This window comes from Leptosomus discolor, chromosome 8 (assembly GCF_034619465.1).
Source record: "Leptosomus discolor isolate bLepDis1 chromosome 8, bLepDis1.hap2, whole genome shotgun sequence".
In the NCBI taxonomy this organism is placed as follows: domain Eukaryota; kingdom Metazoa; phylum Chordata; class Aves; order Leptosomiformes; family Leptosomidae; genus Leptosomus; species Leptosomus discolor.
The window spans coordinates 17,047,560-17,062,752 of NC_141398.1; the positions used below are offsets into that span (position 1 = coordinate 17,047,560).

General features: G+C 39.0%; 1 protein-coding gene across 2 annotated transcripts in view; it reads right to left on the reverse strand.

The window, feature by feature from the left end:
• The window catches only part of CTNND2 (catenin delta 2), a 538,559-nt gene that overhangs the window by 71,098 nt on the left and 452,268 nt on the right, over positions 1 to 15,193 (reverse strand). For both annotated transcript variants that reach the window (XM_086469516.1, XM_086469517.1), the window contains 2 exons: positions 11,655 to 11,828; positions 409 to 559 (listed from right to left, as the gene is read on the reverse strand). In XM_086469516.1, coding sequence (XP_086325642.1) covers positions 409 to 559; positions 11,655 to 11,828 — 325 coding nt within the window. The remainder of the gene's footprint in view (positions 1 to 408; positions 560 to 11,654; positions 11,829 to 15,193) is intronic.

Sequence of the window (15,193 nt, forward strand, 5' to 3'; positions counted from 1 at the left end):
ACCATCTTAAAATCTTTATCATTTGTCACTTCATGACCCCAAGATTACTTGCAATAGATAATCTGAGGATCAGGAGTGGCTGCTCTGCTTAGATGCTTGACCTGGAAGATGCAAGTGTTACCGCCGGCCTGGAAATGAAGTGCTAAAGCAGAACAAAGCCATTGCTTTTTTCTGGAGATTACAGTATGACAGATCCTGAAACACTGCATGATGTTTAATTAATTTAACGATACCTTGCAATATAGCACTCAGTTGTCACATAAATCTGAATATGACACATTAGAGAAAGAATTAAAGAAATTGTGCTAGAAATGTGAGAATAATTGCTTTCATTGTGCTCATTCTGCTGCAACCCGGAAAAGAAAACTCAAACCCACAAAAGATATGGATTGTTTGGAAAGAACATACCTATTAACTCCTTATTTCTGACATCTAAGGCCATGTTTCGTAAAGCTGTAGCAACTGCACATACCACCCGGTCATTGTCTATTCGAAGCAATTCCACCAGGATTGGCAATCCTTTTTCCTTGCGGACAGCAGCACGGATGTACACTGACCACTGTAAAGACACACAGTAGAGTGTGAGGAAGAAAGTGAGAAATCCAGTACAGGAAGCAAGGCATGTGAAGTTATAACAGATACAGGGTAAGGGGTAACAGAAGCATGCTGATGCAAACTCAAAAGAGGGGAAATAATTGCATTTATGATGCTAGGCAATCACTTGATTTGGAAATCTGCACTAATTTTTTTACTGTGGCAGAGAAATTAAATGATGAATCGGCTTTACTCCTAGCACACTTTGTTACATTTTTACAGCCTGAGCCTGCAGACCACTTGCTTTGCATCAGCATTTCCTATGCAACATCTAATGATGCTTGTTCATTGCTAAAACAACAACATTTCTATTACAAAACATGTTCAAAAGGTCTGAGTATTTCTTTGTTATTACCGTAAGAACTATTCAGTCTAAAAACACGAAAATGCTGTTATAATTTATCTTGTGATTGTCAACTTGTTCAGAAGGAAAAATAAGAACAAGGATATGTCTGGTTTTGGCACCTGTAGTGGTCCTAACTGAAAGACCATTGTACATTAAGGAGTTACAGATCACATAAGAGTTGACTGGAGCATGGTGCAGGCCTATGCTGTGCCGTGCTGCAGGTACCGCACAGCTGCAGGATAAACCCAATGGCTGATTGTATCAGAGAAGCCTGTAGGCATCTCCCACTTGGAAACTGGTTGTAACACCACTGGCACGAGCTTGCCTTTCTCTCAAAGTGAAGCAGCACGTTCTCATATGAACATCCTTTTTGTTTGATAGTAGAAATGATGAATAGAATTGTTTATTTCTAAGAAAATCCTCTAAGAGCTCTGAAGACTATCGTGCCAGTGAACCTCTCCATGGATGGGATCTGTGCAGAGTGCTGTGACTAGGAGGTCCATCCAACACTACACAGCTTGGGGTTCCCAGCACCTGAAGGGATGAAAGATTAACTATACTACCCTCTTTTTCATTCCTCTGTTAGCTCCAGTAGTTGGAAAAAATGCAAACAAAACCAAAACTGTGACCTTGGGGTTTTAAAATCTATGGGTATTTCAAATTTGAGATATTTGGACATCTGCAGGATGTGCAAGTCTCAGCACAGCCTGCTTCAAAACAAGCCTTCTACTAGGCATACATTCCTTCTCACATCCTGAACTATTCTCTGGAATTTTCATCAAGTTCACATTCATGCTCCCTGTACTGATAGTCAAATTTATTGAAGCAGAGCTTCTCCCTTCTTTCAGTGCTATGGCATATAAGCTTATCCTGCCGTTGTACCTGGAAGGTGAAGATAAAGTTCTGCAAGCCCTTAGCCTTCGAAGAAACTAGGATGATAAGCTTTAAGATTTTCAGATCATGATGACCCTTCTCTTTTGACAAACCTACCTTAAAGAACAGTTAGAACACACCTTAAAGAACAGTTACAACACAATAGTGTTCCTCATTAACAGAAAGAATAAAACGAATTCCATGAAATAAAGCACTAGAAAAAGGCAAGCACACTCACTGTTGGCAGACCGTCCTTAACCTCTGCATGTGGCCTCTACTTACCATAGCTGAAGCGCTATGCATCTGTTTATACTACAGACAGGTGCGCTGAATAGCAAAAGCCAGAATATATTTTATGCTAAGAACAGTAGATATGGAGGCAGACAAGGGATGCAATGTTGCAATATTTGGAGTGCAAATTCATTCCAGCTGATGTCATTCAGGGGAAATTGGGAAAAAGGAAAAGAAACCATCATTTCAAGAATATTATTTTATTATTTCTCCTCTATAGTAACTATGTATAACAAAAGCTAGCTGGCTTCACTTTGCTGTAGGTGACAGTGATAATGGTTACGATAAACGATAAACTTTCAAGCCAGGTAAATGGGACATAGGGCTCTCAGCGTCACTGAGCACTGTAATGTAGTATGTCTAACACATAAATGTGCCATCATTTTCTGCAGCATAGCAAATAGCTCTTAGGTAAGAGACGTGGTAGCAGGATTCTTCATTGATCTTACTCCACGCTGTCTCCTCCAGTCTCTTCCCTAGAATCAGTGTACTGGATGATCACCAGATAAAAAACTAAAACATGTCTTAAGTATCAGTGAGTTTAACAGAAAGTATCTGCTGAAAAAAAATCTTTCCTATATTTCCTTGATTTTAATGGGATATTAAATAGAAATGATGCTATAAACCCACAAAATTAATCTTTCTAGGCTTCCTGTTTCAACAAACATGTATTTACTTGCCAGTTAAATGTGCTCTCACCTGCAGCTGGGAGTACCTAAAGCAATACCTCTTTGCACTTAAAAACTCCCATTGCTGTATTTTCTACACCTCTCCCAGGGGAGGCCTCCATAGTGTCTGCTGTGATTACAAGGTGACTGCCAGAGTGAGAGTTCATGGTAGCAGTGAGACTATTTTGAGAAAGGAGTGAGCCTGTCTGGTTGAGGTGAGAGTTCAAGCTAGCAGACAGTATATTGAAAGATGCTGTCGTTCATTGCAAAAGTGCATCACAGATGTAATGCCTCCACTGCGGATTACATGGGGAATCAGCGAGGGTGTTTGTTTTAAAAAAACCCCTTATTTGTGTCTATTCAATACCAGAGAATTTAAAATGATCTTACAGATTATTCACTACATTATAAAAACCTTCATATTAAAATCTCAGTAAACAGTTTTCCTTTGATTTTCTTTTTTAGTCAGCTACCAAGGGAAAACACAAGCATTTGTTACAACCCCAACTTCTTGGGTTGTAATATTTTCATCATCCATTCTAAACAAAAGTCTAAAAGAAACAAATTAAGAAATGGTGGTGGGTTTTTTTTTTTTGAACCCTAGGGAGAATAGAAGACGTTGTAGAATAAACACTGAAATAACTCAGTATGAAAAAAAGGAGAAAATATAAACCTCCTTACTGAATAAATGACAGGCAAGCCTTCAGCATCTGTAATGAACCAATTAATTTGATCACAATAGTAAAAAACACAGCTCCAAAGTTTTCACAAGGGAAAAATCCAGATATAATGTTTTACAGATGCACATATGCACACGCATACATAAAACAATGGGAGAAAGAGAGAAAAGTATGTACAAAACCTCTCCTCTCCCCTGCACATTCCACTCCGCCCCTCATGCCGCCCCCCCCCCCCCCCCCCCTGCTTCGCCCCGGGCCCCGAGCTCTCTTTTTCCAGAGGATGTCATCTGCTTTGGGAACAGTTCACAGACTCCTCAATGTGTGATATGCTATCATTTCATCTGTGTTTTCAAGTCATGCACCTTAGGCAGAAAGACAGAAATGTCTATTAATTGTTTCAACAGTCTCTAGAGAACTTTCCATGTGGAAAGTGGTAAGAACTGTCTGTGTCTCTTTCCTTAAGCTGCCAATTAGGACAAGTCTCTGTAAGCAATTACCCTGCGCTGTGCGGATTTCAGGAACGCTCAAATTGAGATGCCTCGGCTATTTTATTCTCGCAGAGAATGGAAAAATTGATTCGCTCTTGCATATACTGATGATGCTTTTGTTTGCCTAAAGCCATTGTGAAACGCGCCTGCACTTCCACATTGCAGGTCAATTGCTAATATGAGCTCAGTGAAGTATAAAAGAGAAGAGATGAAAAATCACAGAAAAGAAAGAGACAAAGGGTTTGTTGCCTATCAGTAGGTAAATGAGGCACTCCACCAATATACTTAATCATACTGTTACTCCACAAATCAGTGGCAGTGTCAACGATCAAATAACTATTCAGTTTGTAAAGAGAAAGGGCTCCTATGGGAACAGCAAACAGTTTAGAGGAAACAAGGAGCCAAAAAAGAAAATAAAATCATTATTGTTGCATCAGATTGTGGCTAAATTATCAGAGACAAGCACAGGAGCTGCAATCTGTGCATGAATAGTCTTTACAGGTAATTGAATTCAGGGGGCATAACTACTATACATCACTTTGAAGGTACGTAGTGCATCTCTGTGTCCACTTTCATTAGTAGTTCCCTTTTTATTTTTGTCAGAGTAATGAAGTAGAAAAATACAGTAAACCGGAAAATTATTTTTTAGTTTGTCATAGTTATTATAATAAAGGACCCTTTCCAGAGCTGAATGCCTCTAGGGATTAAGATTACATTAGGCTGAAACTCAACACAAGAGCAATTAATCTAGATAAAATTTACTTTTTTTTTTCCCCAGAAAAACTGAAAAGCGTTTAGGCACTTAACTCCTTTTAGTGTTTCATATGGCTTGCTTTATTCTCCTATGAAGCACCACCACACCAGATCAAACTAAAAACTGAAGACATTTCTAGCACAAAATGAAAAAGAACAAACCCCACCAAAATAAACCCAAACAACCTCCTCAAGGAATACCAACATTTATATACATCTGATATTCTGAATGGATTCACTTTCCTGCCACTGACATCAGTGTCATTGGCGTACCTCCAGAACACTTCACCATCACATACTTCAGTTTTGACTAGAATTTGCATTGTATTGGTACAGTTCCAACACCATGACTCAAAGGCTATTGAGATATTGCATATTAGAGGAGATCACTGAGATATTAACTATAAAATGAAAGCCAAATCAGGGCAGCAAGCATGACAAAGCAAACTAAACCCCTAACAGAACCAGGAAAATTAGAGAAACTCAGAATTTGCTAGGAGAGGCGCAGAAAGGGGCTGTCTGCTAACACCAGTGGAACAATAAGCCATGGAATAGAACTCCATGTTGAATAATCAAAGATCATGACTGATCAAAGATCAATATTCCTGTTTGTCTGATCACACTCAATGTAATACATGCATCAGGAAAAAAGAGAGTATTTTTACATTCCACTTTGAAAATTACAGATCTACTTTACTCAAATAACTCTACTGGGATCCCTGAGAAGTCACACCACCTGACAAGAGCAAATCTTGGTCATCTTTTTGCAGTTTCTGAAGAGAGCAAGCGCCTCCCAGGGACTTTCTGCTCCCTGATTGCAGCGTTTTGTTCTCAGAAATGCTCCCATCTGGTAGGCCACCAGTAACTTCTCTACATCTCTGTGTTGTGACAAGAGAAAAACATCAATGAGTCACTGTCCTCTTGTTCCATGACCTTAGTCAAGCTTAAAGAGAAAGGAAAAAATTTGGTGGGTAAAGATATACAGTTAAATAAACAAGAGAAAACTAAAATGGTGTTAACAGAAGGTATCTTGAATGTCTGAGGAAAGTAAAATTCAGAAGGAACTGCCTTCACACCTCATCATTCTTGGTTCTGCAGTACAAGTATTTACCGTGTACTCAAAATGATCCGAGAGCCATTACGATGACTTTTCCAAACATTGTACCTAATATCACTAAAAAATAAAGGCTTTGAGGCAAAAGACAATTTGCTTCCCGTGAGATGTGTCACTCATTCACCATGAGCTACCGTGCTCCCATTCCACAAATGGATGTCCATGCTGATCTCATGTCATCTGTGATATGGGCGTTTGCAGCGGCAGGTCTTGCTTCTTGACTACTGTCCTGTCCCTTGAATCTCATCTTCCTTCCTACAGAGACAATACGTTTCCCTGTATTACCTGATGCTGCCTCATCTACAGAGAGGATTCCACCCAGGTAAGTATTCCTGACAGAATATTATTATGGTTATTTAAAAAGTTTGCCTTTGTTGATTACATGATGTGTTAGAAGCCATCTTCTCCATCCTATCACATAAGGATCCATAATATTATTATTTTGGAGAAAATGAATGTAACCCTTTTCACTGTAATCCAAAAAACTTTCTCCTAGAACAGCTTGATGAAACTCTAAAGGGTTAATATGTAAATAACGAGAGTAATCAGAAAAGTCTGGCAAGGAACCCACAATATGTCATTGCCTGATAAGAGGAAGATTGATAACCTGGACGTCTTCTGCTTTAGACAATAATTACTTATTATCTGCAAGTGTCTGGATGGTAAGGAGCTCAAAACTCTTTTCATACTACTCTTTGAAGTAGCGGTACTGACCTTGTGACTGAATCAGTCCCTTTTATGTTTTCAGTTTCCTTATCTAATAATTTACTTAATGGCGCTCTTGCTCCCATGAGAGTCAGATTTCTCTAGGATGGAATTAAGAAAATAAATGTAGTTGCTTGCCTAAGGAACAAAGACCGAGATTGCATCTAGCTATCTCAAGAGATCAGGCCAATGACCCATAAGCCCCATTCACATGGGTATTGTCCCAGTTGGGGATCAAAGGCAGGGTCATTCAGGTGCCTACCCAAAGAGCCTTATCATTTCCTGCTGAGTATTATCAAACATGGAAGTGAAAGGAAAGGAGGTAGAAAGAATTAGACAAGTAATGCTATGGCCTCACAGAACTGCAAGACAAACAGAGCAGCACTTGTTCCTGATGTTAAGGACCCCAAGGAGAAATAAGGAGGGGGGGGGGTGTGTCAGCAGAACTGCCACCTTGGACTTCCAGAGGGCAGACTGTGGCCTGTTTAGGAGACTGGTTGACAGAGTCCCTTGGGAGGCAGTCCTGGAGGGCAAAGGAGTCCAGGAAGTCTGGATATTCTTCAAGAAGGAAATCTTAAAGGCACAGAAGCAATGTGCCAAAAGTGCCCCAGTGTGCCAGAAGATGAGCTAGAAGTGAAGAACAGAAAGCTACGGCTGGAACTTGGGGAGAAAAAAACCCACAGAGTTTATGACCTTTGGAAGAAGGGGCAGGCAACTCAGGAAGACCTCAAGCTGTCAGGTACATGTAGACAGACATAGTAATATACAGATATTCCAGTATGTCCCGTCTTCCAGAGAGGGAAATTTTGTTCAGAAGGGCCATAACCTTGGATTCTTGCCATTGTTAACTCTAGGACATTTTGTATGTAGCTTTTTACATGCTCAGCAGATTTAATGTATTAATAGCCTACTGAGCAAGTTGAAAACTAAAAAGCACTTGCCACTTTTATTCCCACCATCTAAGGAAAAATACTGATGCCAGACTACATAGAAAAAGATCTACGGAGATTTCCTTTTACATGATGAGGCTTGCAACACCTCCTAATTTTTTTAATCTAAATTATTAAAATACATAATGACACAAGACTGCAGAAAGGACTTTAGGTTTGAAGTGTCAGAGTGACAGAAATTTCTTAATAAGCAGGCAAATATCTTCAGAACACAGCTGAGTGAGTCAGCAAACCTCCTATTTTTATTTGTGTATTTTTGCACAAACCTGGTAAAACCCAAATTAAGTGGCAAGAAAACTAACAGAACTCCCGATGAAAGTCAATAACAGGAAGTAAAGAGTCTCCACTGCTTCCAAAGGCATGTCTCAAGCCTTATTTGCTCAGGAAGACCTTCAACTAAGCTGGATGATAATGTATTTGCCTAGATTTTTATTTCAATATTACTAAGCAGCTTTGAAATACAAGTTCGTGTTAAGTATAATTTGAAAAAGTCCACTTTTGGGAAAAAACCCTATCTCTCAGAGTGACAACGAAAGAAAGCAAAACCAAAACCAATGGCCATCCTTTTTATGCATGGCTCCTTCTGCCTGTAGGAAGTTTAGGATACAGTGGAATTACTGTGGTTATGATTTGATGGGAGAAAATATTTTGGGAGGCATGACTCCCCTTAAACAGTAACCCACCCAGCCCCAGGTAGCAGCTGAGTTCTGCAGAAGGGGTCAGGCACGTGCACATACAGCGGTGACAACCTGACCCGCAGACTGCCAGGCTGCAGGTAGACTGGGAGTGTGTACTGCATCAGCCCCGTCAGGAGAGGGACACGCAGTGACCAACTGCCAGCATCACAGGCTACTGCGCAAAGCAGTATTCAGACCTTATAAAAAGCTGTATCCTGGCAACGATGTGGAAGATTAATTTGTCAAATCTCCCCCAAAGGCTTACGTATTTGGCTGGCTGTCTCTATATATCACTCCAGAAGGACCATTCATATTTTGCATAGCTACATCAAGTAAGTACGTTAATTAAAAAAAAAAAAAAAAAAAAAAGAGATATGTGAGGATACGCATGTATTCTTGCATGAAAGAAATGGGTTTGCATCCTTCAGATTCCAGTACCAGTGTCCTCCCTCTGTAAAGACATCTTGGTGCAGAAGAGTGAGACAAATGAACTTCCATATTCATCCGAAACAGCCTCTTCCAAAATCAGTTCTGCTTTGTATATAAGCAGTCCATGTCTACTTCAGAACTAGAATACACATCAAAGTAAGGATATGCAGATGTAACCTATCCCAGGTTAAGTTTTCACATTGAAAATATCCTTCCTCATGCCTCAGATCAGTAGCCTGTCTTATTGGTAAACTTTCATTTGGACCTGTTCATGTATTCGCCACCAACATGCTCCTTTTTTGATTCATTATAGATTGTCTTGGTTCTCATAATATTTGCACAGACTAAATATCGTATTAGTCAATGTAAAAAAAAAACAATTTTACTTTGCATATGGGTAATATGTGGCAAGACTTTGGTCCAAAGTTTTTCATCTTGACAGAAAAATTATATGCAAATATATGCATGTCACATGTTTTCTTTTTTGTTAGCATCTGGCTTTAGATGGAATTCCTGCAATCGAAACAGTGCTAAAAATGTCCTACTGATTAAGATTTATTATGTGCATGTGTTGATTTTATGTGTATGTATCAATGAGAAACTATATTCCCTGAAATATACATTCCTTCTCTCAGCTATTAATCCTTAAAGCTACAGACTGCTGCTTTCTTTTTGTGTTTCTTTTTGTGAAATTTTCAAAAGCAGTCTAGGGGACTTAAGACATACATAATCTGTTAATTCTAGTGGATTTAGATTTATCTAAATCCCCTACAAAATTTTTTATTTTTAAAAAATTATTCATGCTTCCTTTATCTGATCACTTTCCCTCCGTAATGCCACTGGCTAAGCACCGCCTGGGTTAAAAGTGTTACCTCTTGGTCACCGAAGAGGGCTAGACAGCTTTACACCAGAGGAATCAGAAAGGGTGAAACAGCTAGGAAAGAATTACACAAGTGTATCACCTGCACTGCGTTTTTTTCCACAAGAGATCGGATCTTCAGAAGTGTGTGAGCACTCCTGACGCACTGGCTGCCTCATATATTGAGGGATTCTTTTGGCATTGAAATAATGCTAATTGGAAAAACCACACCCAACTGCTATTAATATTAATAGCAACATTACTTCATGCAGTTTGCTCTTTCTCTTTCAGTCCATCAGAAAGTTCTTCTTGAAAGAGTTCAAGTAGAAAAAAAAATTATAAAAATCTTTTCCCATTCTTTATACAATTACAATTTCTTGGAGGAACTAAAAAAATTAGTCTCCCTTCAGAATAACTTCTCTTTTAAGAGTTTCCTGTCTTTTGTTTCAGTCATTTTATATCCAGAAGACTGCAGCAGTGGAAAAGAGAGGTCAAAAGGTGGAAACATCAATGCTTATGTAATCCCCAAAGAGGATTATTCCCCTCACAAAAATGGCTAGTACGAGATGTGAAATTAAGGATATTCATTCTGTGTCCACACATCACTTGTAATGGAATTGGTGAATCTTTAGAAAAATAGAGCAACACAAGAACAACTGAGCTTCTCCCATGGCATCAATGCAGACAGTATTAAAGTTCAAAACAGTTTTTCTAACCCAGCACTTGCCAAAGAGCTCTGCAGAGCCTACCTCCCTCTCCCTGTACACTTCTGCCAACTAAAGGATGACAGGTATACAGGTTTACTAGAAATGGGAGAAGGGGCACCACATGGATTTTATCACTCCTATTAGTCCTGGCAGATACACATGCATTGTTTTCTCATTCGGACAAGGACTACACCCATTCCCAGATGGATAAAACACATTTATTGTGTTTCTGTGCCAGGATTACACAATCTGATGTGGTCTACAACACAAGAATAATAAAAGTATAACGATTTTCAGGCACAGTGTACACGTAGCACTTCGTAGGACAAAGAAATAAATCACTGGACAGATACTTTGTTATTCATGTCATATATCATTGAATGCAAAAGTCAAAGGCATTTTATAAGTTCGGTGGAACACAAGGCTCAAAAAAAAAAAAAAATCACACACCTCTGAAGATCTACTGAATGTGCCAAGTCAACTTCCAATAAAAGTTTATGGGAAAAAAAGTGCAACTTATTAGCATCAGGGATAACATTTCAAAATGAATGCCTAATTGAATTAGTATTTACGTATCACATACAAATGTTCAACTGCTTAAAACCAAACAGCATACCTTCTGAGACACAACTGATAACTGCGTTTTACCATACATGCATGTTTTCATAGTAAATGAGAAAAATTCCCACTGAGAGTCAAAATCAATGCATTATATTTACACAATAGGATTAGATAGTTAGTACCTTCGCCCAATCAAAACAGTTTACCATCAGGAAAGCAATGAAGGAATTGCCCTAAAAAGTAATCCAGGCTCAACTGTTATCTTGAATTTTACTGATTTGTTCTAAATTTAGAAATATTTTCAAAATCTAATAAGTTCTTATTTTTTTTCCTCAATTCACTGCAAATAATACAAGAGAGAAAAATGGATCTTTTGAATGTAATTGAAAAGTAGAATTAGCTATAAGAGTGTCTTGACTGAGCACTTCCTTGCTCATTGTACATATTTAATCATACTGCTGACGTATTTTAATAATGTTTTATTTTTTTTAAAAAGTAGGTGATAAGATTACTTGTGTTGGTGTCTCATCATTTATATCTTGCTCTGCTCTTGCCTGGTTTCTCTTAAAAGACAGAATGTCAACCAGCTTCTGCAGTGACAAAACAATATGGCTTCATTTGATTGTCACTGGTGATATTTTGGCTCGTTTTTCACGGCTCTGTCACACCAGATTCATAAAGAAGTTGCTTCTCCTCATTTAGATATATGTTTTGAATGGCAACTTTTCATACTTGACCAATGTGATTTTCACTGCTGTATGCTGATTTTTACTACGATATGACTATCTGTATCAATTCAGAGGACTTAAAATACGATCCCAAATTTGACTGCAGGCAGTTCTGTGAAAACAGAAGGTTATTCCACTACCAGGAGCATTCAGACACATTTATATCACCACTCTGCTCTCATCTGTAGGGGTTTTTCCAAATTGAAACACTTAACAGGTTAATATTCCTACCTTCCAACTCCCAGCAGCCAAGTTCTGCAGTGCTCCCGCTGCCCCCTCCAGCGTGTCTGGATTTGAGCACTCAGAAAGAAGTGTGAGGTAGGGTTTGACTATTGAAGGGTGCCACAGCATCTGGATTCCTTTGGGTGGTTCTGCACAGTCTGGGAGAGGTCCTACGCCATCCCACTGTTGGAAAGTGCAAATCAGATTGTCAGCAAGGAACAGCTAAATACTTGAGAATTGCCTCAGTTGAAGCTATAACTGTATGCGTGTGTGAAGGCATCTGCCCGCATGCAGCCATTCTCAATTTTAACATATCATGTGATTCCTCATAAAGAGACCAGATTTCCTACTCAACACTCCTTGTAGAAGAGCTACAGCATTGGTAGTGATCACAGTGTTTTAGCTAGCTGACATAACAAAACCACTTTCCACTGCATTTATTTTTTTTGGGTAGGAAGAGAAGCCCAGTGAACGTATCTTAAGAGGTAAATCTAGAACTTGCATGGGAAGAAGAGATTCTCCTTTTTCACATTCTGCTCAGTTCTCTGCATTCTCACTCTCATCATGAGGGAAGAAAACAACAAGAAGAAACACTCCTGTGGAAAACTAAATCATTCAAGGCCATGAGCCCTCCATCCCCTAAAAGGCTCAAGTGTGACAAGTCTTCCTCAATCGCACAACTTCTGGCTTCTCTCCGTTCAGTGTCAGAGGCATTTGGCCATACAGCCAGCTGTACAGTCTGAGACTCCAATGTAGCTGGTACAACCACTTCTCACAAAACAGACTCTCTTCCCAGAAGGCTACTGCACAAAACTCACTCTTACCAAAAAGAAAAACATCATTCCAGGAGAACAGTGATTTACCTTTCCAGTGGAATGCACAATACTTGCACTTAAGCATGAAACACCTTAAAAGAAGAAAATTTGAGGAAATTCTTTCCCTTTTTTTTTTTTTAAAAAAAAAAGATGTGAAATGCACTTTTAATGACATTTTAATTGTGGCTTCTATCTATACATGTAACATATTTTGCTTTGTACAGATAAAAAGATTTAGAAAATTCATAGCCTTAATGCCACTGTTCGGAACCAGCCTCAACTTTTTAATAAAACTGCTTTTCTAACACCTCTAACACGTCCAGATTGCAAGATACGATACAAAGTAAACCTTTTAATGCCTTGGGTTAGAGCTTACTGTGATTGTGTAGATAAAAAAATGTGTATCATAACATTAAACATCTATTAGACATAACATATAAAGATAGCACAAGGCAAATTAATTCCTTGTTCAGATCTGCAACAGTTAATTTACATAGTTACAAGTCAAACAACACAACAATACTTGCACTGGGAAAGACATAGAATCTCTCGATTTCATGAAATATCAATCATTTTATTTAAGTTAACTTTAAAAACCTATATATAGTTAAAGGGACAATCAATCAAGTCTTATCTAGTAACAACTAATATTATTTCAACAAGATTTTCCTAGATTACTACCACTGAGAATGCAAACCACTACTTTCTCTTAAATTTAAGCAGAACAAACACCAAAGTGGAAAGCTAGTGGGACTATTTAATACGCATGAGGAGTTAACCGAAAACGAGAAAGGTGCTCAGATGTGAAACTCACTGTGCTGGACAAAAGTCACCATAGTTTAAAAGAATCAGCACAGCAATACCCAGTGGTGGTTGCAAAACTACAAGAAAACTGCCTTCTGGAGAAACAATCCCTTTAAATGACACTATTATGGGGCTGTGCCTTTGAATTTTTTAATACATTTTTGTCTGTAAACCAACAGGCTGATTTACTGCATGTGACTCAGTTCTCCTTTATCCTCCATATAAATCACCGTCCTTGCCAGAAATGATTTCTTGTCAGCTCATAAAAAAAATACATTAAAACCTGCTTCTTATTTTAACTCTTGGAATTCAATCATTTCCACTGTCAGAATTTTTTGGAAAACAAATAAGAAACATATCTCACAGGTCAAATCTGACCTCATGCCAGATTTAGGCTCTGTACCTTAGTAAGTCCACTAATGAACGACTTGGGATAACCAAGGGCACAAATTCTGGTCTTCATCCATCTCATTCCAATTTGCACAAATTTGTAATGCATTATGCAATTGAAAAGTGTTTGCAGAGGGTATTTACCATATTATTTCAGGGACAAAGTACATCTAATATATCAAATTTATCAAATCCACCCAATACATTTCTCGTGCACATGTGGGGCTATGACTTTTTTGGTTTAAACTTGGGTATTTACACTCTCATAATCCCAAAGACTACTGAAAATTAGCTGATATAGAGCCCTATATATGTTCATGCTGTGCTGGTACATATAAAGCACTAGAAATGATACTTGCAGATAAATTAAGATTTAATGTGATTTTGCCATTCTGCTCCATAATGAGAAAACATTTAAAGAAAAAAAAAAAGTGAGACAAATTACTGCATTTCCGTGCCCTTCTTGTGATTCACTGTTAGCATGACTGCATTAATGTAACACCAACAGCAGGGGAAGACCTTTTTCTCAAGACGCTGTGATGCCTCGGAGTCCTCGTAATGGTGATGGGAGCTTCTGGTACTGCACATGCACGTGCAGTGAAGGTGCAGTAAATCCAGTGACACTGAGATAACGCCCTGCAGTATTCCTCAGACACGGTGCGTGCAGAAAGCAGCTGAGCAGCACACACAGGGAGGGCGTCACAGCCGGCCATGTCTAACAGCCGTGCTGTGCCTATGGCAGCCTCTTCTAGGCCGCGCGATAAAGGGCGACAGAACTGTAGCTGCTTCCTAGGAGGCAGAGGGCACAAGCAACTGTGACCTGTCACGCACTCCCTGTCTCCATGTTTCAGCTCCTCTCTGCTCCCGCACGTGTGATCACAGCTAACCTTTCACTGAAGGGCTTCATGGCTTCTGGCATCTTCCGCATAGCCGAGACCAGGGCCTGCAGCTGTACAGCCCAACTGCTGCAGGGCACGCAGGACTGACACAGCTCAGAAAACAAGCTATTGCAGCGGAGAATTTCTTGATCTTCACCTATTTGGTTTGTATTTTGTAAATATAAACATCAATTGCCTAAATAAAAAAAATATTTTCCCCCAAATGATATTATAGTCCATTTTCTCAAATGGTGGCTAAAGCATGGCAGAAGTTGCTTTGTAGTTCACATTGCTCAATATTAATGAACCGAGGCAGCACGCTGAACAGCTCTACCCAGTGAATTACTGGAACCGTTACTGTATTGTTGCAGACCATCAGAAATGATCAGTAAGGTTTATTTGAGATGGGCTATGGATGTAGTAGAAGCCTCTGAAAAAGGGGATGGCTGCATGCAATTACTCATCCCATCTTATGCTAAAGAGAAAAAGAAAAAAAAAAAGAAGTCATAAACAAATATTCCTTCCAGGCTTCCCTCCTCCAGCTGAAATTACCCACATATATTGTGGTTGAAGCTGACAAACTGTGTTACGTGGGTGAGATACAAATCCCTTAATTTCCTCAAACTGGTGCAAAGAAAGGATGAAAGTCAAGTAGAATAAA